The 24,515-nt window shown below is 48.5% G+C and overlaps 1 protein-coding gene across 2 annotated transcripts in view; it reads left to right on the forward strand.

Annotated features, from left to right (window-relative positions):
• Nucleotides 1-24,515, forward strand: part of TEX55 (testis expressed 55) — a 77,391-nt gene that overhangs the window by 20,107 nt on the left and 32,769 nt on the right. The window contains exons 3-4 of one of the 2 annotated variants that reach the window (XM_073577090.1): nucleotides 3,288-4,304; nucleotides 15,788-16,301. In XM_073577090.1, the coding sequence (XP_073433191.1) occupies nucleotides 3,288-4,304; nucleotides 15,788-15,826 (1,056 nt within the window). In that variant the 3' untranslated portion in view covers nucleotides 15,827-16,301. Of the gene's footprint in view, nucleotides 1-3,287; nucleotides 4,305-15,787; nucleotides 16,302-16,323; nucleotides 16,462-24,515 lie in introns of those variants that run through there. The other variant, XM_073577089.1, reaches the window with a different exon arrangement.

Below are 24,515 nucleotides of genomic sequence, written 5' to 3' on the forward strand. Positions count from 1 at the left end.
AGACGTTTGGCAGTGACGAGCAGGATCTGCCTTTCGTCTCCTGGATTAAAATAGCTGCGACAAGGGCGATTTTGCTGCATTTTCCTAAAATAGACACAAGCTATTTAGGAATGCGCTGCATAGCAGCAGATCCCGGGCCGTCCCCGGCTGATTACTGCCAAGTTGTTAAAGTGACTCCATCCGAGAGCGCGGCATCGGCGCAGCCTGGAAACGGGACAAAACCTTCTCCCAGGAGGAAATCTTATCTGGTTTTTTAAATCAAATCATTTTTTTTTATTGAAAAACTCCAAATACAAATTTTCCATCTTTCAAATAACATAAATGACATAATAATTCCATAGCATAAAACACAAACCGTATCTCGACTCCATTTCCCGAACCCCAAATCCCGACGTCCCGGAGAGGAACATTTTCATTTTCAGAGCAGTTCTAGAATAACGGAATATAAAATTCGTAGAAGGGGAAAAAGAGGACTAATAATTAAGGGATCGGATGGTAAATATTCTATCTACAAGAGTTACGTTTTTTGGTCGCCGCAACATTCATTCATTTATTGATGGTATCAATAAAAATGTCAGCTCAACGTGCAAAAAAAATAAGCCCTCACCCGTCCCCAGGTCACGAAAAATGAAGACGCTACAGGTCTCGGAAAATGGCGCCATTTTTTTATTTTTTTAGAAACTTTGGATTTTTTTTCAACAACTTAAATAAAAAAGAACCCAGACATGGTAATGACCTGGAGAATCATAGCGGCAGGTCAGTTATAGCATTTAGTGAACATGGAAAAAAAATCCCCAAAAGCAATTGTGCGATTGCACTTTTCTTTGCAATTTCATCACACGTGTTATTTTTCCCCCGTTTTCCAGTACGCTATATGGTAAAAACCAATGGTGTCATTCAAAAGTACAACCCGTCCCGCAAAAAAAACCAAGCCCTCACACGGCCATATTGATAGAAAACTAAAAAAAAGTTATGGCTCTGGGAAGAAGGGGAGTGAAAAACGAAAACACAAAAACGGAAAAACCCAAGGTGGTAAAGGGGTTAACTGATGAGATGACAATAGGCACATACGTATACATGGTAGAAATTAAACCCGTTGCATGATGTGTAGAATCAATAGTATCTGTTAGGGGAAGATGGTGTTTGCTAAGATCCATCAGACCCGGCTGAGCTGAGAGACCATGTCGGATTTGTAGGTATTGGTAAAAAAAATGTTACGTGATAAATTGGATTCCTCTTGGAATTGTTGAAAACTTTTAAGGACAGCGTTTGTAAATAATTGTTCTATCGATCAGATCCCTTTATGCTCCCAATCAGAAAAACCCTTTAACTTTGATACTTCACCGGAATTGGGATTACTCCATAGTGGTGTGTATTTGGTGAATCCCGTAATTCTCATAAGTTTCTTTCCTCTGCCCCACACTTTATACCCTAACACCAATGTGGGAGCAAGTCTAGTGCCCCTCTGTAATTGAAAAGTCTCAGAGAGTTGGCCATTCATTTGAATTTTAGCAACTGGGGAGTGACATAAGAGCGGGATAAAGCGATGTGGTAAGGACCAAAGCCCAGATGTTTCCAAACTGCCCACAGGTAACTCCATTCTACACTGTCAAATGCTTGGGCCGCATCCAAGGACGTAACCATTGTGCCGTCTCCCTTTGGAGGTTGAGAAATAGAGAGGAAATCGTGTCTGTGTAAATATGAGGGGTTGGGACATGGTGTAGGGGGGCAACAGAGTCCACACAGGCCCCCTGTATACCCACCACCCTTGGCTTGACTATAGAACGTGTTTATCCAGAACACAGGAGAAAAAACTGAAATCGTGGTTGATTTACAGACCAATGGCTTCTGTTTGTCCAAGAACTGGTCGTTCCCAATAATTTTACTACTGATTGACTAACGAAAGGGCACGTCCTTGCTATCCCGTATGGTGTAACCCAGCACTAGAACGAAGGTCCACTTTGACCTTTGCCATCTATGGTTATCGCACAGGCAGACCAGTCATCAATTGTAGTTCTACATAGAGCCCCAGAGGGTAAGCAGACCCACCACCACCATTCACATACACTTCATTCCCACATACATCCCTGAATGTGCTGCTACACGGGCCCTGAGTGTAGAGGGGCCATCGTCAGCTTGGCTGACCCTCCAACTGGCCGACATCTGACCGATATGGTCACAGTAGACTCCTTATAGAGCGCGGAGCCGCTGTCACATGACCGGTGCTTTGTTTTTACCATATTGCACTAATTACAGACTAAAGGAGCAATTCGGCCGACAGCTTTTTCTCCCACCCTCTAAACATACACACTTGGGTTGTCCAAGCATGCATGTTCTCATTAGGAAGAGGGGTGTAAGCCACTGGCAGATGCTTCCGGCGGTGGCTTCTCTCCTTTGAAAATAAAGGATCTGCCATATTGCCTGACCACTCGTTCCCCCGTCATCTGTCATCAGGGGAAGTTGACACTTCCATGCACATTAGGTTCTTGGCCAGTCCTCACGACATTGGTGGGTTCATTCAACATTTGTCTGATGTGTATAGTCACCCTATGGATTGTGCGATCTGCCTGGTACCATTGCATAGTAACTAAAGAGGACCCGGGATAGACTGGACAAACCTATGGACCAGAGCTGTGCTATACTGTACATACTTACGTGCAGACTTTGCACAGGGGCCCGAGGGTTAAGTGGGTCACCACCACCTACTTGTGTATTGTGAGTCAACTGTCAGAGAAGATTAACTGACCTGTCCACATTTGGACTTCTTCCTATGCATAGCTCTACCCTTTGTGACACAAGAAGTGGTTGTCCCCAATGACGGAGATGGCAGTGGCTATCGAAGGATCACAAAAATAGACTTAAAGAGAAAAATCATCAGATCCATCTAAGGCACTCAATACCAGGAATGGATTGGTGAACCAAAGCATTGGGCACCGTGACTAAGCAGTTTAACCAAAGAACTCGACCATAAGGGTACTAAAACATGGAAGTAAAAATGGCATGGGTAAGGGTTCAACCAAGGCCTCATTAGCAGAATAGTTTTTATGAGTGCCTCCCATGGTAGTTGCTCTCTTAGACAGTAAGGGACCCAATGTACCCAATCAAGGGCGATTTGGGTAACTTCTTGTTGTTTCGACTACACGTTGCTCATAGGCTTCATTAACAGCAACTCTACTTCCAAACAATCTAAGCAGGCATAATTGATGTGATATTGTGTAATAGTATATAGCAGTAAGTGCATAGAGTTCAGTTAGCTGTTCTATCTGATTTCTTTCTGTTCACGTCAGGAAGGTGTAACTACCGAAGGTGGCACAACCTCTGAAACATTGACACCATCACGTCCTCAGGATGGTCAACCCAAAGACGATGGGTTTGGAGAAGAGACAACCAAACAGGAGATCCTTGTAGTTGCCTCTGAGGAACACGATGACATGTCCTTCAAGAAGGTTGGAGAAGATTCTCCTATGAAGATATCTGAAGAAGAAAGAGGATCACCACCGCTGACTGAGAACACATCCAAGGAGGAAGAACAGGTGGAACATTCTCTGACATTATTGAATGAGGAGACATCTCAAGAGGAAACTAGAACACCACTGCTGTCTAAGAACACATCCATAGAGGACGTACGGGTGCAAGAATCTCTGGTCATATTGAATGAGGAAACACCTCAAGAAGAAAGATCACTTTCGCTGACCAAGAAAATATCCACAAAGCAAGAACAGGCAGAAGACATCACAAGTTTAAAGGGCTTACAAGAAAGCAACATTATATCTAGTCATGGGGATGGTAAGACTGAACCTATGGAAGATTCCTTAGAAGGAACACCTGATTTATCAAAGCTTGAAGTCAAACTTGGACCAGTTTCTAATCTGAACCTAGAAGCCATTAATCCTGTTAATAAAACAGCTCCAGCATCTTCTGACGAAGGTTCTCCAGGCCACAAAATCCAAAATCACGAAACGATCGGCACAAATGACAGTCACCACAATTCCCACTCAATACAGTCAGCGGATTCTTTTAAAGAAGATGCGACCATAAGCAGAAATGTTGAAGGTGAAACAGTCAACCCTGTGGAAACTATGAGCAACCACCACGAAGACGACTCCACCAAAGTTCTCGATAAAGAACTAGTACGAGCCAATGAAACTACTGGCAACGACCAAACCACTGGAGGAGAAGACGTACTACCTGCTAAGGCGATGGAGTGCGTACAGACGGCTGACAGCGTCAAAGATGATATCACAACAGCAGTTTCTGAACAGGAGATGGTCACTGCAGGACCATTGCAGCCCCCTGCCCGGGGGGTAAGTAGACGCCTTCATGACTATTAGTATTGTAAGGATCAGTGGTCCCCAATGTGTGGCTCTGTAGCTGAGAAGTGAATCCAGTTACATTGGACACTATTGCATTCACTACTCAGCTGAGAGCAGAGTTCTTCAGAATTAGATACAAGTACATGAGGCTGAGCTGCAGTTCCAAACACAGCCACAGGAGTGGCGCTATTTCTATAAAAAAAAAAAGTTAGCCAGCTCATACTTAAATTCAGCACAACCCCTTCATATTGTAGTGGTCTCGTCTCCCCCACAAATATGTTCCAATATGAGCAGAATCTCCTTTTAATACAAGATGTCAGTGCTGGAAACATAAAAGATGGGAATGATGGCGGCTCCAGTGCACGGGCAGTGACGCTGCTCTGAGGTTTGGGGACAATTTTGAAACTGTGAGTGGCATTTGTGGAGGAGCGTTTTACGTTTTTCCCCTCCATGTGACCTATTCACAAGACTTTAGATTAGTGGAGGGCAACTGGGGTAACACCATGCCCCTCAAAGAGGCAAAATTAGTTCGGCCAGCAGGGGGCATCATCACACAGTGACTCTATTCATGTCAGTGAGAACAGAACAGGGAGAGGAGAGGACTGCAGCCCCAGAGAGATAAGTATGGGGGAAGGGGCATGTAGGTATGGGGCATGTGCTGCACTGTATATGGGGGCATGTACCTGCACTGTGACTGAGGGGCATGTGCCTACACTGTATATGGGGGCATGTGCCTGCACTGTGACTGAGGGGCATGTACCTGCACTGTATATGGGGGCATGTGCCTGCACTGTATATGGGGGCATGTGACTGCACTGTATATGGGATCATGTGCCTGCACTGTATATGGGGGCATGTGACTGCACTTTATATGGGGGCATGTGACTGCACTGTATATGGGATCATGTTACTGCACTGTATATGGGGGCATGTGCCTGCACTGTATATGGGGGCATGTGACTGCACTGTATATGGGGGTATGTTACTGCACTGTATATGGGATCATGTTACTGCACTGTATATGGGGGCATGTGCCTGCACTGTATATGGGGGCATGTGACTGCACTGTATATGGGGGCATGTTACTGCACTGTATATGGGGGCATGTGCCTGCACTGTATATGGGGGCATGTGCCTGCACTGTATATGGGGGCATGTGACTGCACTGTATATGGGGGTATGTTACTGCACTGTATATGGGATCATGTTACTGCACTGTATATGGGGGCATGTGACTGCACTTTATATGGGGGCATGTGACTGCACTGTATATGGGATCATGTTACTGCACTGTATATGGGGGCATGTGCCTGCACTGTATATGGGGGCATGTGACTGCACTGTATATGGGGGTATGTTACTGCACTGTATATGGGATCATGTTACTGCACTGTATATGGGGGCATGTGCCTGCACTGTATATGGGGGCATGTGACTGCACTGTATATGGGTTCATGTGACTGCACTGTGAATGAAGAGCATGTTCTACACTGTATATGGGGGAATGTGCCTGCACTGTATATGGGGGCATGTGCCTGCACTGTGACTGAGGGGCATGTGCCTACACTGTATATGGGGGCATGTGCCTGCACTGTGACTGAGGGGCATGTACCTGCACTGTATATGGGGGCATGTGCCTGCACTGTGACTGAGGAGCATGTGCCTGCACTGTATATGGGGGCATGTGACTGCACTGTATATGGGGGCATGTGACTGCACTGTATATGGGATCATGTTACTGCACTGTATATGGGGTCATGTGACTGCACTGTATATGGGTTCATGTGACTGCACTGTGAATGAAGAGCATGTTCTACACTGTATATGGGGGAATGTGCCTGCACTGTATATGGGGGCATGTGCCTGCACTGTGACTGAGGGGCATGTGCCTGCCCTGTATATGGGGGCATGTGACTGCACTGTATATGGGAGCATGTGACTGCACTGTATATGGGAGCATGTGACTGCACTGTATATGGGGCATGTGACTGCACTGTATATGGGGCATGTGCCTGCACTGTATATGGGGGCATGTGCCTGCACTGTATATGGGGGCATGTGCCTGCACTGTATATGGGGGCATGTGACTGCACTGTATATGGGGGCATGTGCCTGCACTGTATATGGGGGCATGTGCCTGCACTGTATATGGGGGCATGTGCCTGCACTGTATATGGGGGCATGTGCCTGCACTGTATATGGGGGCATGTGACTGCACTGTATATGGGGGCATGTGACTGCACTGTATACGGGGGCATGTGACTGCATTGTGAATAAGGAGCATGTGCCTGCACTGTATATGGGGGCATGTGCCTGAACTGTATATGGGGACATGTGACTGCACTGTATATGGGGGCATGTGACTGCATTGTGAATGAGGAGCATGTGACTGCACTGTATATGGGGGCATGTGCCTGCCCTGTATATGGGGGCATGTTACTGCACTGTATATGGGAGCATGTGACTGCACTGTATATTGGGGCATGTGACTGCACTGTATATGGGAGCATGTGCCTGCACTGTATATGGGGGCATGTGACTGCATTGTGAATGAGGAGCATGTGCCTGCACTGTGTATTGGGGCATGTGCCTGCACTATATATGGGGGCATGTGCCTGCACTGTGACTGAGGGGCATGTGCCTGCACTGTGACTGAGGGGCATGTGCCTGCACTGTATATGGGGGCATGTGACTGCACTGTATATGGGGGCATGTTCCTGCACTGTATACGGGGGGCATGTGACTGCATTGTGAATGAGGAGCATGTGACTGCACTGTATATGGGGGTATGTTACTGCACTGTATATGGGGGCATGTTACTGCACTGTATATGGGGGCATGTTACTACACTGTATATGGGGGCATGAGACTGCACTGTGAATGAGGAGCATGTGACTGCACTGTATATGGGGGCATGTTACTGCACTGTATATGGGGGCATGAGACTGCATTGTGACTGAGGGGCATGTGACTGCACTATATATGGGGGCATGTGACTGCAGTTTATATGGGGGCACGTGCCTGCACTGTATATGGGGGCATGTCACGTTGGATTGACCACCGCCGCTCTGTATGAAGGGTGGACGTCGCCTCCCCTGGTCCCTGCTGGGTCTAGCGCAGTTATTGTTGTGTACGCAGCATAAGTGCCTTTATAGAATTTCTAATAACAGTGATATTGCTGGATCGCGTATTTTACGGCCGCCCGGTGTCCTGCCTTACGGAACATTACCTCCGCCGATTGTTCCAGCTAATGCTGTCGGAGGAGTCACTAACATATCAGTAGAAGTGTCTGTGTTTTCCATTTCTAGATGTCACCTCTCAATGACACTATGAATGTTACACATTACACCAAGAAGCCAATATCATCACCTATAACGAGCGCTGCGGGGGGAAGCGGCTCAGTGTACCCCAAACGTGAGCTCCGGCTCCTACTACAGACATCCTGCTGATAATCCCCCGGGTGCCCCCCATGAATGTACACTCACCTCACCCCGATCCTGCAGTCGTTGTTACTCTCCACACCCTATGGGCAGTGGGTGTCAGCATGTCTGCCCTGGGGTTTAGTCTGTGGTCTGTACTAGTTTAGGGGGGTTGGGTCTTGGATCACTATTCATCCCCTTCACGTACCCGGCCATACATGTGCAGTCATGGTACACGTGTATGAAGCGAGCCCAGGACCTGTGCCCGCTACATACAGGGCAGATGCCGGCTGTAATACATAGCCCGGTGTGCCTGTACCAGCAGCAATATATGAAATATACATATTATAGGTATTAAACTCTCAGGGATTAGGCAGCGTTCACACAGGCAATTCGGTTTGGTCTAAACAAGTGCAGTTTTATTGCTTTGATAAGACTTCAAGGGACTCAAAACCAAAAGCAAAAGGTATCTGTCATGATCCAGGTTGGATCTGACAGAGTAAATGCACAAAGTAACCTTTTTTTTTTCCCTTGGCTGTGTGCCAAAGGTGGTTTTGCCCCCGGTGGCCATTAAGGTCATTGCACTGTGGTGATTTCAGTTGTAGTTTTCCCCCCGGTGGCCATTAGGGTCATTGCACTTTGGTTACCTTAGTTTGTGGATGTAATTATGTAACAGGTGTGAAAGCTCTATAAGAGAGTATCAGGTGTGTTAATCACTGTTGGTGATAAAATATTCATTTGCAAGCAAGCCTGGGTGAAGGATGGAGCTAAAGGATCGTCACGGGCAGCTCAGTGAGATTCCTGGAGTGTCAGCTATGGTGTCTGCAAGGAGGGCTGGCATGGCGTGGTGGAGTCGCAGCTATGGTGTCAGCAAGGAGTTCGTGCATGGATTGGTGGAGTGGCAGCTATGGTGTAGAGCTGCAATCAAAATGCTTGACGTTGTTGCCGAGAGCTGGACTCAAGCATGCTGGACTTTTTGGCAGAAAAGCTGAACTCATTTGCGGGACTCTGTTTCTGGACAGCTGCACGCAGGTGTGGACTCTGTTTGCTCCAAGGCTGCACTATGATGCTGAGGAGGTCCGTTTCTGGACAGTGCACCCAGATGTCGGACACGGTGGAGGAAAGATGCACGCAGGTGGTGGGCTCTGTTGCTGAGAGCGTAAGCAACAGAGCAAAGCTAAGTGGTGTTTCCCCTGTTTTGTCACTTTTCCTTATGTGTGTTTAGTGCAGTGGTGGGATTAGTTTCTGCACCAACCAATTCCTTAGTGAGGGTTTAGGTGCAGGGCGAGTCAGGGTTTTTAGGTTCCTGATCAGCGCCCGGTGCGGAACCGGCCTAGGGAACGTTAGGAGTGTAGAGACACTGACTCAGGGGAGTGCAGGAGGTCTCCATGTCCCCTTTCCCTATAGCAGAGCCACCATTGTTATTGTTACCCAGGTTTTCCCTATTCCCTTTGTCTTATTGTATTAGTTACCGGCCTGCGGGCCGCGTCACATAGGACAATTACACGTGCCGCGACCTGTTGTATCAGTTATCGGCCAGCTGGCCGTGTCACTCAGGACGGGGCACGTGACAGTATCGCAGCAAATAAACCGTTCATTCAGCAGCACATATATGTCAGTGCGGATTCACCCCAACAGAGTACAGTTCTTTCTTCTGCAGCAAACTTTACTCAAATATAAGGTATGGTCTTACCAGTCTCGGTACCCCCTTCAGCTTGAGCTTCAGCAGCTTCCAGCTCCAAACAGACATGTTCAACACCATGCACAGTTCACACTGAACAGGTTGAAGCTTCCACGCAGATTTCTAAAGCTCCAACGCTCAAACTGCTCAGCTTTTCTAGCTGACCTATGCGGTCTCCATTTAGAGAGAGACCGTGGCTTGTCTTTCACCCAGCTACAGCTCACATTTTGGCTGGTCACTCACCTGCAGCTCACTCAACTCTGCTCAACATCCAGCAGGCTGACACACCAAGTGAACACAGGCCTGGTTCTTAGTCAAAGCTAGTCAGCTAGTTTACTAATTTTCATCAGATTTTAATCCGTGTATCCATTTTTTATTTCCATGTGTGATCCGTGATATAGAACTACTCTAGAACACGTCCATGATCCCATGCGGCTTCCTGGGTTTATAATAGAAATCCATCTGTAGACATTAGATACCGCTCTGATGTTCCGTATTCCGGTGGGGTCAGATTTTTTCTCGCACTCACAGACTTCAATGTGTGAGTCTCATCCGAGACTCGGTAAATTTCTCTTCTCATGGACAGTCGGACTGACAAAACAATTGTTCGTCTGAACATGAGCAGCCCTATAGAATAACATTGGTCAATGCGCTGTCAGTGTGCGATCAGATAAAAAACCAGACAGCACTAGGACGATTTATTCGCTCGTCTGCGTAGGCCTAAGGCCACATCCACCATCCGTGTGTTACAATCTAGGACACACAGACCCGTTTTTCCTCAGGTGTCGTCCTAGTTGTACCTAATTGCTCTTGTGTGTAGAGGAGTCCTTGCTTCCAAGCAAATAAAAAATCCTTCGGAAGATGACATCTTCACTCACGTTTATCACCAAGCAACCAGTCTGTGATGCAAAATGGAAGCAAAAGTGAAGCCTCCGATCTGCATCCGTGTCTGACAGATCCCCACAGACCTGAGAGACCGAGTCTGACCTACACAGGATCACATAGGATCAGACTGAGACCTGCGCTGAGTCACAGGATCTCACTATCAGATCCATGGCTTTAACGGTGTGTAAATACATCCATTCTACTATATGGGACACCCCTATGTACCCCCTTATATAGCCTGCACCCCCATGTAACCCCCACATACAGCCTGCACCCCCATGTAACCCTCACTTACAGCCTACACCCCCATGTAACCCCCACATACAGCCTGCACCCCCATGTAACCCTCACTTACAGCCTACACCCCCATGTAACCCCCACATACAGCCTGCACCCCCATGTACTCTCTACATACAGCCTGCACCCCCATGTACTCTCTACATACAGCCTACACCCCCATGTAACCCCCCACATACAGCCTGCACCCCCCTGTAACCCCCACTTACAGCCTGCACCCCAATGTAACCCCCACATACAGCCTGCACCCCCATGTACTCTCTACATACAGCCTGCACCCCCATGTACTCTCTACATACAGCCTACACTCCCATGTAACCCCCCACATACAGCCTGCACCCCGATGTACTCTCTACATACAGCCTGCACCCCCATGTAACCCCCACATACAGCCTGCACCCCCATGTACTCTCTACATACAGCCTGCACCCCCATGTACTCTCTACATACAGCCTGCACCCCCTTGTACTCTCTACATACAGCCTGCACCCCCTTGTACTCTCTACATACAGCCTGAACCCCCATGTACTCTCTACATACAGCCTGCACCCCCTTGTACTCTCTACATACAGCCTGAACCCCCATGTACTCTCTACATACAGGCTGCACCTCCTTGTACTCTCTACATACAGCCTGCACCTCCTTGTACTCTCTACATACAGCCTGCACCCTCATGTACTCTCTACATACAGATTGCACAACTCGCATACTTGCTGCACCCCATGTAACGTCCACATATATCGTTTACCCCATATGTATCCCCACATATATATTATTATTACGCTATGCTTATACAGCGCTATCATTTTCCGCAGCACTTTACATACATTATCATCGCTGTCCCCAAAGTCTGCACCCCCTATATCTACCTCCACATGTCTCCAGCACCTCTTATATGTACCACCACATGTAGCCTGCACCCCCATATGTACTCCTAGATAGAGCATGCACCCCCACATGTAGCCTGCACCCCATATGTACCCCCACATGTAGCCTGCACCCCCTTATGTACCCCCACATGTAGCCTGCACCCCATTATGTACCCCCATGTTGTGAATTCGCTTTCTTGCCTACCTCTGGTTACTACTGAAGGTAGTGGAGCTGGTCAAATTGACAGAGGGGTTGCGAGTTCTCTTTCTGGGCTCCCTCTGGTGGTTACTGGAAGTAATGGAGCTGATCTGATTAACAGAGGCTTGCCACCTGATAATGAGGATGACGATTGGAGATCTGGGGTTTCAGATTGGGATTTAAGACAGCCAACTCCCTCTATCCCTGCTGGTGATTTTTTCCTGCCTCCTGAGGTCTTAGTTTCCAGCTCAGTCCCTGCCTGCTCAGCTAAGTGTTCTTTTGCTATTGTTCTCATTAGATCTGGTTTTGTCTATTTCAGTTTTGTGTGGTCAGCCAGCTCCGGCTGGGGCTGTGCTGAATTTCCATCCTTATGTTACTGCTTGTGCCAGTTTGTTTTTGTCCCTTATTAGATTGGCCTCTTTCTGCTCTGCTTTCAGAATATACCAGAGTGCTGATATAGTGGGCGAAGTCGTGCGTATTTTTCTATCAGACGTGTTGGGCATTTTTTTTGCAGGGTTTTTTGCGTGATTGCAGACAGTGTCTTTCCTTTCCTGTCCTGTCTAGTCAGTGTGGGCCCCATCATTTGCTCAGCCTATTTTCCTACCTGCGTTTGTGTTTTCATCTTGTCTCACCGTCAATACATGTGTGGGGGCTGTCTATTCCTTTGGGGTCTGCTCAGGGGCAGTTTAGATTTCCCCATTCATACTTTAGGCTTAGTTAGCTCTCCGGCTGTGCCGAGGCATCTAGGATCATCGTAGGCACGCTCCATGGCTACTGCTAGTTGTGTGGATAGGATCAGGGGTCTGCAATCTGCTTAGTTACCAACCTCTCTGGTTTTCTGTGGCTTGGCTTGGGCTTGCTCTCCTCCTCGGTGACCCAATCATAACCACCCCACATGTAGCCTGCACCCCCATATGTACCCCCACATGTAGCCTGCACCCCCATATGTACCCCCACATGTAGCCTGCACCCCCATATGTACCCCCACATGTAGCCTGCACCCCCATATGTACCCCCACATGTAGCCTGCACCCCCATATGTACCCCCACATGTAGCCTGCACCCCCATATGTACCCCCACATGTAGCCTGCACCCCCATATGTACCCCCACATGTAGCCTGCACCCCCATATGTACCCCCACATGTAGCCTGCACCCCCATATGTACCCCCACATGTAGCCTGCACCCCCACATGTAGCCTGCACCCCCATGTACCCTTGTTCCCTAATCACCTGACAAAATTTCACTTGCAACCGTTGCATGGGTCCACCCATAAGTCACATTGGCATGACATCATCACAGGTTCTTCACCATTTCTCTTTCTCCATTGGGGTAGGGAGCTGACCTCTGCTCCTCTGACAGTGCACCCCCAGTAAAGATGGCGGTTTTCCTCCCCAGTCCAGTGGAAGTATGAAGGGGGAAGTTTAACCCCTTAATGACCCCGATACGCCTTTTAACGGTGACAGTCAAGCGTACTTATTCCTCATCGCCACTTTTTAACAGCGCTGCAAAATAAGTGTATAGCGCCCCCAGCGTTGGAAAATCTCCGGGGTTTCGGCTACCGGGGGTAGCTGAGACCCTGGAGAACATGATTCAGGACGATTTTTACTGTCCCCAGTCTTCACCGAATAACGGTGATCGCAAAGAAAAAAAAAATCCAATTTTCAATTCATTTCTTTCTCCTCGTGTATGATCTAGTACATCAGAGGAGAGAGAAATGGAGTCCTCAAGTTCCCCACCGGTACCTCCGCCATCTTCGGACCCTCCTGCTTCGTCCCCCGGCCCTCCGCGCCATCGTCCGGGAAGAAAATGGAGGGAGCATGCGCAATGCGCCTACCGAGATCTGCCGGCCGGTACCCGGCAACAATAGGAGATTTTTCCTATTGGTTCATTTTGATCACTGTGATAGACCGTATCACAGTGATCAAAATACAAAAAATAGTAAATCTTCACCCCCCTTTGTCACCCCCTTAGGTAAAAATAATAAAATAAAAAATATATATTTTTTCCATTATTTACAGTTAGGGTTAGAGCTATGGTTAGGGTTGGGGCTAGGGGTAGGGTTATGGTGGGGTTACGGTTGTGGTGTTGGGGTTAGAGTTGTATTGAGGTTATGGTAGTGGTTAGGGTTGTGTTGGGATTAAGGTTGTGGTGATGGGGTTAGGGTTGTGTTGTGGTTAGGGTTGTATTGGGATTACGGTTTTGATGATGGGGTTAGGGTTGTGTTGTGGTTAGGATTGGGGTTAGAGTTGTGTTGAGGTTAGGGTTGGGGTTAGGGCTGTTTTAAGGCTGGAGTTAGAATTATGGGGTTTCAGCTGTTTAGGTACATCGGGGATCTCGAAACGCGACATGGCTCCCGCTATCGATTCCAGCCAGTTTTGCGTTCAAAAAGTCAAACGGTGCTCCCTCCCTTCTGAGCCCTGCCATGCGCCCAAACAGTGGATTTCCCCCACATATGGGGTATCGGCGTACTTAAGAGAAATTGCACAACAAATTTTGTGGTCCATTTTCTCCTGATACCCTTGTGAAAATAAAAGTTTGGGTCTAAAGTAATTTTTTTGTGAAAAAGTAAAATGTTCATCTTTTCCTTCCACATTGCTTTAGTTCTCGTGAAGCATCTGAAGGGTTAATAAACTTCTAGAATGTGGTTTTGAACACCTTGAGGGGTGCAGTTTTTAGAATGGTGTCACTTTTGGGTATTTACTGTCATATTGACCCCTCAGAGTCACTTCAAATGTGAGGTGGTCCCTAAAAAAATGGTTTTGTCAATTTTTTTGGAAAAATGAGAAGTCGCTGGTCAACTTTTAACCCTTATAACGTCCTAACAAAAAAATTTTGCTTCCAAAATTGTGCTGATGTAAAGTAGACATGTGGGAAATGTTGTTTAATAACTATTTTGTGTGACATACAGTATCTCTCTGATTTAAGGGCACAAAAATTAAAATTTTGAAAATTGTGAAATTTTCAAAATTTTTGCCAAATTTCCATTTTTTTCATAAATAAACACAAGTCATATCGAAGAAATGTCACCACTAACATGAAGTATAATATGCCAGAGGGACCAGTTGAAGCGTTCCAGAGCTATAACCTCATAAAGAGACAGTGGTCAGAATTGTAAAAATTGGCATGTCATTAAGGTGAAAATTGGCTCGGTCAATAAGGGGTTAAAAAAACAACAAAGTTTTTTTTAAAATCTTCCTTCATAGTGGCTCCCCCTTTCCCCGCAACCTGCCGCCCAAGAAACCCACCCTCAGGTGCCTAGTGGCAAAGTCAAGCCTACTGGCATGTAAAGTGGTGCGGAATATGTCGGCGCTATAGAAATGAAATTATTATTATTATTATTATTATTACTGACAGCTATGTTGATAGAAAAATTGAAAAATTATGGCTTTTGAAAAAAGGGGAGGCAAAAAATGTTACTGTCCCAAAGGAGTTCAATACCTGTCACTCACCATAAATGTGTACATTTAGAACCTGGCATAAAAGCCGCTGTTCTCCTGAATCCGGCGCTGTTCTTCTTTTGTTCCTGCTCCTCTGCGTTTCTGAGATATGGCCTCTTCTTTCCTATATATAAATCTAGTGTTATTATGCAAGTGGGCGTGGTCAGTGAGTCTTCTGTCTTCCTGAGAGCCACACCCAGCTCGCTAACAAGCCTGGATTTAAATACAGGGAAGAGGGGGCCATATCTCCGGAACGGAAAGGAGCAGGAACAAAAGAAGAACAGCACCGGATTCGGGAGAACAGCGGCATTTACATCAGGTGGAAAAAAATATATATGTATGGCAAGTGGTAGATTCCTTTAATGGGTCTGAAATAGTTTATTTTAATTTTAAGGGTCTGCGATCTGCTTTAGTTTTGGTGTCTGTTCTGGTCTGTATTAGTTGGGGGTCTTATTTGGGATTTGCTATGTATTAGGGTGACGCACATTCCCTACAATGAGAACCGATAGAACTATCAGGAGAGAAATAATCCGGAATAACTCCCTGACTATGAGAACGGAGAATTGCACAGAAAAGTAAATCCAATTTGAGCATATTAGTGAAGTTGCAGGAGGACGTGGAGACGGCGGCGCGGTAATCACATCAGAGGGGTGTAAGTGATTGTATTCCTCCTCATTCTCCAGACACACTCTGACCCCGAGATCGAAGCTGCAGAGAAATGACTCCACGGGATGGGGATAATCTGTTTAGTGCAGCACGGCGGTGTTTAGATTCTGCTCCACCTGCGCAAATGTGGCGAGACTGGACAGGACGGGGCCTAGTCTGCGGAGTCACTTTTACTTGACACTGGATCGTCAGCACCGTGTTACTATCGAGTCAAAGCTGCAGCAGAAAGCAAAAATTCTGCCGGGGTATGTAAACTTTTGAGCACAACTGTACATTTTTTTTTTTGCCTAAAATACAAATGAAATGTGTCATCTGTAACTTTGGGTCTTTTAGATCATTTCATCTTCAACTTTATCAACTGTTCACAGTAACAGTAATTTTTACCAGGGGCGCCCAAACTTTTACATGCCACTGTATTCTGTTCTTTCATATTCCTTTTATCCAGCACTACAAGATCCCGTACCCATCTGAAATATCCGCTATGGTCTCATAGTCTAGAAGGTTCTTGCGGTCAGAGTTTAGTGACACCGTCCCCTTATTCTTCACTTTCTAGACGGACGGCAGGAAGGTCCTGATCACAGAGTTAAGTCACCTGCCGAGCGCCGCACCGCAGACCCCTCCGGTCTACGAGGACCCCTTTGATCGATCACTGAAGTACATGGAGAAACACAACATCCTGCAGATATTTCAGGTAAAACATCCCAAATATCCGGCTGTAAACTGGACCGACCACTACAGAGCGGAGATATTAGAGCCGGAGGAGCGATGTGTCCGTAGAAGAGGCTCGTGGGGCAATACTGCCCCTGTGTGCCCACCGTTAGTACTGCACTCCAATGTCTACAGTCCACCTCAGTCAATGAATGAATTATGGTAGAACCCCACACTGAAATGGAAATATTGGTTTTAGGTAGGTTACTAGAGGGAGGAAATTTTCAGTTTCAGACAGAGTGAGGACATGATAGTAGGAACAGCTGAGAGAAAATCCCTCATATTTTGTATTAAGGTGGTGGTGATTCCAGGAGACAATGTGTATAATTGGGTGTCATCAGCATAGAGATGGTACTGAAAACTCAACAGAAGAGAGAAGAGGAGGAGGCTTAGGACTGAACCCTGAGGAGCCCCGACAGTAAGAGGAGGGGGCCTAGGACTGGATCCTGACAGTAAGAGGAGGGGGCCTAGGACTGAATCCTGACAGTAAGAGGAGGGGGCCTTGGACTGAATCCTGACAGTAGTAGGAGGGGGCCTTGGACTGAATCCTGACAGTAATAGGAGGGGGCCTAGGACTGAATCCTGACAGTAAGAGGAGGGGGCCTAGGACTGAATCCTGACAGTAAGAGGAGGGGGCCTAGGACTGAATCCTGACAGTAAGAGGAGGGGGCTTAGGACTGAATCCTGACAGTAAGAGGAAAAGGGGCCTAGGACTGAATCCTGACAATAATAGGAGGGGGCCTAGGACTGAATCCTGACAGAGGAGGGGGCCTAGGACTGAATCCTGACAGTAAGAGGAGGGGGCCTAGGACTGAATCCTGACAGTAAGAGGAGGGGGCCTAGGACTGAATCCTGACAGTAAGAGGAGGGGGCCTAGGACTGAATCCTGACAGTAAGAGGAGGGGGCCTAGGACTGAATCCTTACAGTAATAGGAGGGGGCCTAGGACTGAATCCTGACAGTAATAGGAGGGGGCCTAGGACTGAATCCTGACAGTAAGAGGAGGGGGCCTAGGACTGAATCCTTACAGTAATAGGAGGGGGCCTAGGACTGAATCCTGACAGTAATAGGAGGGGGCCTAGGACTGAATCCTGACAGTAATAGGAGGGGGCCTAGGACTGAATCCTGACAGTAAGAGGAGGGGGCCTAGGACTGAATCCTGACAGTAAGAGGAGGGGGCCTAGGACTGAATCCTGACAGTAAGAGGAGGGGGCCTAGGACTGAATCCTGACAGTAAGAGGAGGGGGCCTAGGACTGAATCCTGACAGTAATAGGAGGGGGCCTAGGACTGAATCCTGACAGTAATAGGAGGGGGCCTAGGACTGAATCCTGACAGTAAGAGGAGGGAGCCTAGGACTGAATCCTGACAGTAAGAGGAGGGGGCTTAGGACTGAATCCTGACAGTAAGAGGAGGGGGCCTAGGACTGAATCCTGACAGTAAGAGGAGGGGGCTTAGGACTGAATCCTGACAGTAAGAGGAAAAGGGGCCTAGGACTGAATCCTGACAATAATAGGAGGGGGCCTAGGACTGAATCCTGACAGAGGAGGGGGCCTAGGACTGAATCCTGACAGTAATAGGAGGGGGCCTAGGACTGAATCCTGACAGTAAGAGGAGGGGGCCTAGGACTGAATCCTGACAGTAAGAGGAGGGTGCTTAGGACTGAATCCTGACAGTAAGAGGAGGGGGCCTAGGACTGAATCCTGACAGTAAGAGGAGGGGGCTTAGGACTGAATCCTGACAGTAAGAGGAAAAGGGGCCTAGGACTGAATCCTGACAATAATAGGAGGGGGCCTAGGACTGAATCCTGACAGAGGAGGGGGCCTAGGACTGAATCCTGACAGTAAGAGGAGGGGGCCTAGGACTGAATCCTGACAGTAAGAGGAGGGGGCCTAGGACTGAATCCTGACAGTAAGAGGAGGGGGCCTAGGACTGAATCCTGACAGTAAGAGGAGGGGGCCTAGGACTGAATCCTTACAGTAATAGGAGGGGGCCTAGGACTGAATCCTGACAGTAATAGGAGGGGGCCTAGGACTGAATCCTGACAGTAAGAGGAGGGGGCCTAGGACTGAATCCTTACAGTAATAGGAGGGGGCCTAGGACTGAATCCTGACAGTAATAGGAGGGGGCCTAGGACTGAATCCTGACAGTAAGAGGAGGGGGCCTAGGACTGAATCCTGACAGTAAGAGGAGGGGGGCCTAGGACTGAATCCTGACAGTAAGAGGAGGGGGCCTAGGACTGAATCCTGACAGTAAGAGGAGGGGGCCTAGGACTGAATCCTGACAGTAATAGGAGGGGGCCTAGGACTGAATCCTGACAGTAATAGGAGGGGGCCTATGACTGAATCCTGACAGTAAGAGGAGGGAGCCTAGGACTGAATCCTGACAGTAATAGGAGGGGGCTTAGGACTGAATCCTGACAGGAATAGGAGGGGGCCTAGGACTGAATCCTGACAGTAAGAGGAGGGGGCTTAGGACTGAACACTAAGGAACCCTGACAGGAATAGGAGGGGGCCTAGGACTGAATCCTGACAGTAAGAGGAGGGGGCTTAGGACTGAACACTAAGGAACCCTGACAATAATAGGAGGGGGCCTAGGACTGAATCCTGACAGGAATAGGAGGAGGCCTTTGACTGAATCCTGACAGTAATAGGAGGGGGCTTAGGACTGAACACTAAGGAGTCCTGACAGTAATAGGAGGGGGCCTAAGACTGAACCCTGACAGTAAGAGGAGGGGGGCTTAGGACTGAACCCTGAGGTACTCTGACAGTAAGAGGCGGGGACCTAAGCATGAACCCTCAGGAACCCCAACAGTAAAAGGAGATGATCTAGGACTGAATCCTGACAGTAAGAGGAGGGGACCTAGGACTAAACCCTTAGGAACCCTGACAGTAAAAAGAGGGGACTTAGGCATAAACCCTGAGGAACCCTGACAGTAAGAGGAGGGGACCTAGGACTAAACCCTGAGGAACCCCGACAGTAAAAAGAGGGGACTTAGGCATAAATCCTGAGGAACCCTGACAGTAAGAGGAGGGGACTTAGGCCTGAACCTTGGGGAACCCTGACAGTAAGAGGAGGAGGCTTTGAACTGAACCCTGAGAAACCCCGACAGTAAGAGGAGATGACTTAGGACTGAACCCTGAGGAACCCCGACAGAGATGGGGACCTAGGACTGAACTTTGAGGAACCCTGACAGAGGAGGGGACCTAGGACTGAACCCTGAGGAACCCCAACAGTAAGAGGACAGGACCTAGAACTGAAACCTGAGGAACCCCGACAGTTATAGGTGGGGACTTAGGACTGAACTTTGAGGAACCCTGACAAGAGGAGGGGACCTAGGACTGAACCCTAAGGAACCCTGACAGTAAGAGCATGGGACTTATGACTGAACCCTGAGGAACCTCAACAGTAAGGAGAAGAGGAGAGAAAGAAAAGCCAGCATATGATGTCTATCTATGTACAGTATCTCCCCATCTACAGTACCTATTGTCACGGGGTCCTTCTCTGGTATCACACAATCAACAGAGCAAGCGAAGAGTGAACAATTCCAAGACCTTTATTCAGGCAAAAATACGAAAAGGTCCATATTCAGTCCACCACACAAAGGATAAGATAGTCCAGAATAAGAATGCAGTCCAGTATCAGGATAAAATGTCCAGGGAAACGAGATTTCAAAACTCTAGCATTCAGAGGATAAAAATGGATCTTCTCTCTGAAATGCAGCCTTTTCACCATCATGTCTATACCGGAACTGACCTGTCCAGCTGCCGTTCTTCCCCCACCCCCTTCCTTGTCCAGGGGTAGTCAAACAAATTGCCTCCCAGAGGAGAACAAAAGGCCTTAGGGATTAATGCACTACAGGGGGTCATCAAGAGACAGATGCAGTGAGGCTGTAGACATACAATGTAATAAGAAAATCACTATGAAAATAACTGGAATTGTTAAAAATAGGAATATACAAAAAATGACATCCACATAGCATATCACACCATGACAACTTCTCCCCCCCCCATAATAAGTGAGCACGCCATGAGGTCTACACAGACCTCTGGCCTGCTCACTTTAGTCCACATTGCTCAGTTATTTATAGTTCCTTGTACAGTGGCAGGGGTAGGTCGGCCTGGGGAGCCTATGGTTCTTTTCGAGACAGACCATCGTCCTTCTGGTGTTGGCTTCCTCGCTTGTATTGGATGGAGAAGCTGTAGGGTTGTAAGGACAAGCTCCACCGCAGCAATCTTCCATTGTCCCCTGATACGCGGTTCAGCCATGTGAGGGGGTTGTGGTCTGTAACAATTGTGAAGTCTCTGCCATACAAGTAGGGCTGCAATTTTTTTAGCGCCCATACGATGGCAAGGCACTCCTTTTCAATAGTGGCATAGGCAACTTCCCGATCCAGTAGTTTCCGACTGGCAAAAGCAACAGGATGTTCTTCTCCGGCGGCGTTCACTTGGCTAAGTACTGCCCCAATCCCAAAGGTGGATGCATCTGTCTGCACGAGGAACCTGCGTTTATAATCCGGGGCAGCCAAGACAGGAGCAGTGACGAGGGCAGTCTTTAACGCTGAAAAGGCATCCTCGCATGCCGTCATCCACGTCACATTCCTAGGCATGTTCTTGCGGGTCAGGTCGGTTAGGGGCTTGGCCAAGGTGCTGAAGTTAGAAACAAATTTGCGATAGTAACCAGCAGTTCCTAAAAACGCAAGTACCTGCTTTTTAGTCTGGGGTCTACACCAGTTACTAATGGCTTCCACCTTGGCAGGCTCAGGCCTTAGTGTCCCACTCCCTACTCTATGCCCGTACTGCACCTCAGCCATCCCTATTTGGCACTTATCAGGGTGAATGGTCAGTCCTGCAGTAAGGATACAGTCCAGCACTATGCCCAAGTGTTTAAGATGTTCCTCCCAGGTTGTGCTAAAAATGGCGATGTCGTCTAAGTAAGCACAGGCAAAGTCCTGACATTGTTGTAACAGTCGATCCACCAGTCTTTGGAAAGTAGCGGGGGCAGTTTTCATCCCAAAGCGCATTCCCAGGAACTCATAAAGCCCAAATGGAGTAATGAAGGCTGAGCGCTCCCGAGCATCCTCCGTTAGGGGTATCTGCCAGTACCCCTTGCTCAAGTCTAACGTGGTCACAAATTGGGCACTGGCCAGACGATCCAATAGATCATCATTCCTGGGCATGGGATAAGCATCACTCTTGGTGGCATCATTTAGTCGTCTGTAATCAACACAGAATCGTGTTGTACCATCCTTCTTGGGGACCAGGACGACAGGAGAGGCCCCAGAACTGTAAGATGGCTGAATAACTCCCAGTTGTTTCATCTCCTCCAGTTCGTTCTTTATCATGCCTTGAACATCCTCTGGAACCCGGTAGGCAGCCTGCTGGATGGGGCGTTGTCCGGGGGTCTCCACATGGTGACTGGTGAGAGTAGTCTTCCCCGGCTTTGAGGAGAAAGCAGCAGCCCTCGGCCTTAGTACGGCGACAATATCGTCCTTTTGTATATCCGATTAATGGGAGCCCAGGGGCACTTGTTCCAGTGATCCTCCCGCTTGGGCAACCTGGAGGAGATCTGGGAGATACTCGTCATCGGCGGTATCACTAGGGGGGTGGCAGACAGCTAGAACAGGCAGATATCGGTCGTGGTAGTCTTTCAGCATGTTAATGTGGACGGTTTTCTGTCGTCGACCACTAGAGTCCAGGGCAATAGCATAGTTAGTGTCATTAATTTTCTTGACAACCTGGTAAGGGCCTTCCCACACTGCTTGAAGCTTGTTGGCATGGGAAGCAGTAATCATGAGCACTTATTGACCTTCCATAAATTCCCGGTTCCTGGCATTACGGTCATACCAGGTTTTTTGTCTGGACTGGGCCATTCGCTGATGTTCTTTAGCGAAGGTAGCTAGCTGGGCGAGACGGTCTCTGAGCTCTAGAACATAGGGAACGACGGCCATTCCGGTATCTGAGATGTCTCCCTCCAAATGTTCTTTCAGAAGAGTGAGAGGCCCACGGACCTTCCGGCTAAACAGTAGTTCGAAGGGAGAGAACCCTGTGGACTCTTGGGGAACCTCCCGATAGGCGAAGAGGAGATGTGGCAGGTACTTTTCCCAGTCTTTTTCAACGTCAACAAAAGCCCTCAGCATATTTTTTAGGGTTCCATTAAAGCGTTCACATAGTCCCTTGGTCTGCAGGTGGTATGGGGTGGTGCGAATGGCTCGAACACCACAGGTATGCCATAGGGACTGGACCAGATCTGACATGAACTGAGTGCCTTGATCTGACAATATTTCACTTGGAATCCCTACCCGGGTAAAGATGGTAACAAGGGCCTCGGCTACCTTTACTGCTGTAATACTGGACAGGGCCACAGCTTCAGGATACCTAGTGGCATAGTCCACCACGGTCAGGATATATTTTTTCCCCGACCTGCTGGGGTGGGCCAGAGGACCTATGATGTTGACGGCTACACGTTGAAATGGTTCCTCAATTATGGGCAGGGATTGCAGGGGTACCTTATGTCGAGCTCCTGGATGCCGCATTTGCTGGCACACATCACAGGTGCGGCAATAATGGGCTACAGACTGCGAGACGCCCGGCCAGTAAAAACTTTGGGTGAGTCTCTTTTCAGTCCTTTTTCTCCCTTGATGCCCAGCCAAGGGGATGTCATGGGCCAGTTGAAGTAGCTGTGCCCTGTACTTCTGAGGGACAATGAGTTGCCTGGTCGTTGCATCAGGGTTGCCCTGGTCACTGCCCTTTGTTACACTATAATACAGTCCGTTTTCTCGAGTGAAGCCATCCCCATTATCTCCCATGTGCCCAGTTTCTGCCTTTCGCCTAAGGGCTGCTAAGGTAGTGTCACCCTCTATTTCTCTCCTAAACTCCTCTCTGTTTTAAGACTCTCCCAATGTAGTAGCAGCGAAAGTATTGCTTACCGACTCTGATGCGGTTCGGGGTGGTTGCTCCCCGGTGGGGTCCGGATGACGTAGTGCTTGAAGGGCCTGTAGTCGGGTGACTGCTCCCACAAATTGGCACTGTAACTCCCCAATGTCGTTCCCAAGGAGGATATCTGCAGGAAGTCCTCCCATAACTCCAATCCAACACAGTTTTTCTCCACAACCATAATCCAAACGCACAGAAGCTCGCTGTATATATTTGCGGGCACCGCCCGCCAGGACAATGGGAATTCCCGGACCCTGGTAAATTGCCTCGGGTCGAACCACACGGGGGTCAGCGATAGTCAAGAATGCCCCCGTGTCTCTAAATCCTGACACTTTGTATCCATCAATAAAGACATCCTGCAGGTGGCGTTGCCGTTGCTCTGATTAGCTAAAGGACAGAGGCCGGAGTCCGTACACTCCAGGAGGGGTATCTATGGTGCCGTGGTCGGTGGTCCACTCTGGTGGGGGTGGTGGTAGCTCTTCCTCAGGTGTGGTGGAATGTACAAGATGCACTGGACGAGGTGGGGCTGCGTGGGGCTCCCTCCGAATCTTGGAGGGGCAGCCAGACTGAAAATGTCCAGGTTGCCCACACCCATAACACCTCTCTGTGATACCCCCAGGTCGTGGTCGGAACTGTTGGGGCCTAGGATTGTGAGCCGTGATTGTCATCGGCTTGCGACTATGTGGAAGGGCAGATATAATTGGAGGGGGACGGGGCGCGGGAGCAGGCCGTGGTTCATTGTCCAGAAGCCTCCTCCATTGCGGCCGGATAGTAAGGGCTTCATCGGTCAGGGCTGCAGCTCTATCCACGGTACACGGCGTGCGCTCCCGGACCCATTCCTGTACCTCTGCAGGGCACTTGGCAAGAAATTGTTCTATAAGGAACGCCTGTATAACATCTTCCACAGTAAAGGCGTTTTCTGCTTCCAGCCATCTCCGACATGCCTCGGACATCTTATGTGCATACATCCTAAACGATCCCCCCGTGGTGCATGGGAGGTCTCGGAACTTGGCCCTATATGAGTCTGGGGTGATAGCATGGTAATCCAGGATAGTCCGCTTTACAATGTTATAATCCCGATTCCGCAGTGCATCAATGGTTCGGT

Source organism: Dendrobates tinctorius, unplaced genomic scaffold (genome assembly GCF_039654945.1).
Source record: "Dendrobates tinctorius isolate UK_male_01 unplaced genomic scaffold, ASM3965494v1 ptg000054l, whole genome shotgun sequence".
NCBI classification, from domain to species: domain Eukaryota; kingdom Metazoa; phylum Chordata; class Amphibia; order Anura; family Dendrobatidae; genus Dendrobates; species Dendrobates tinctorius.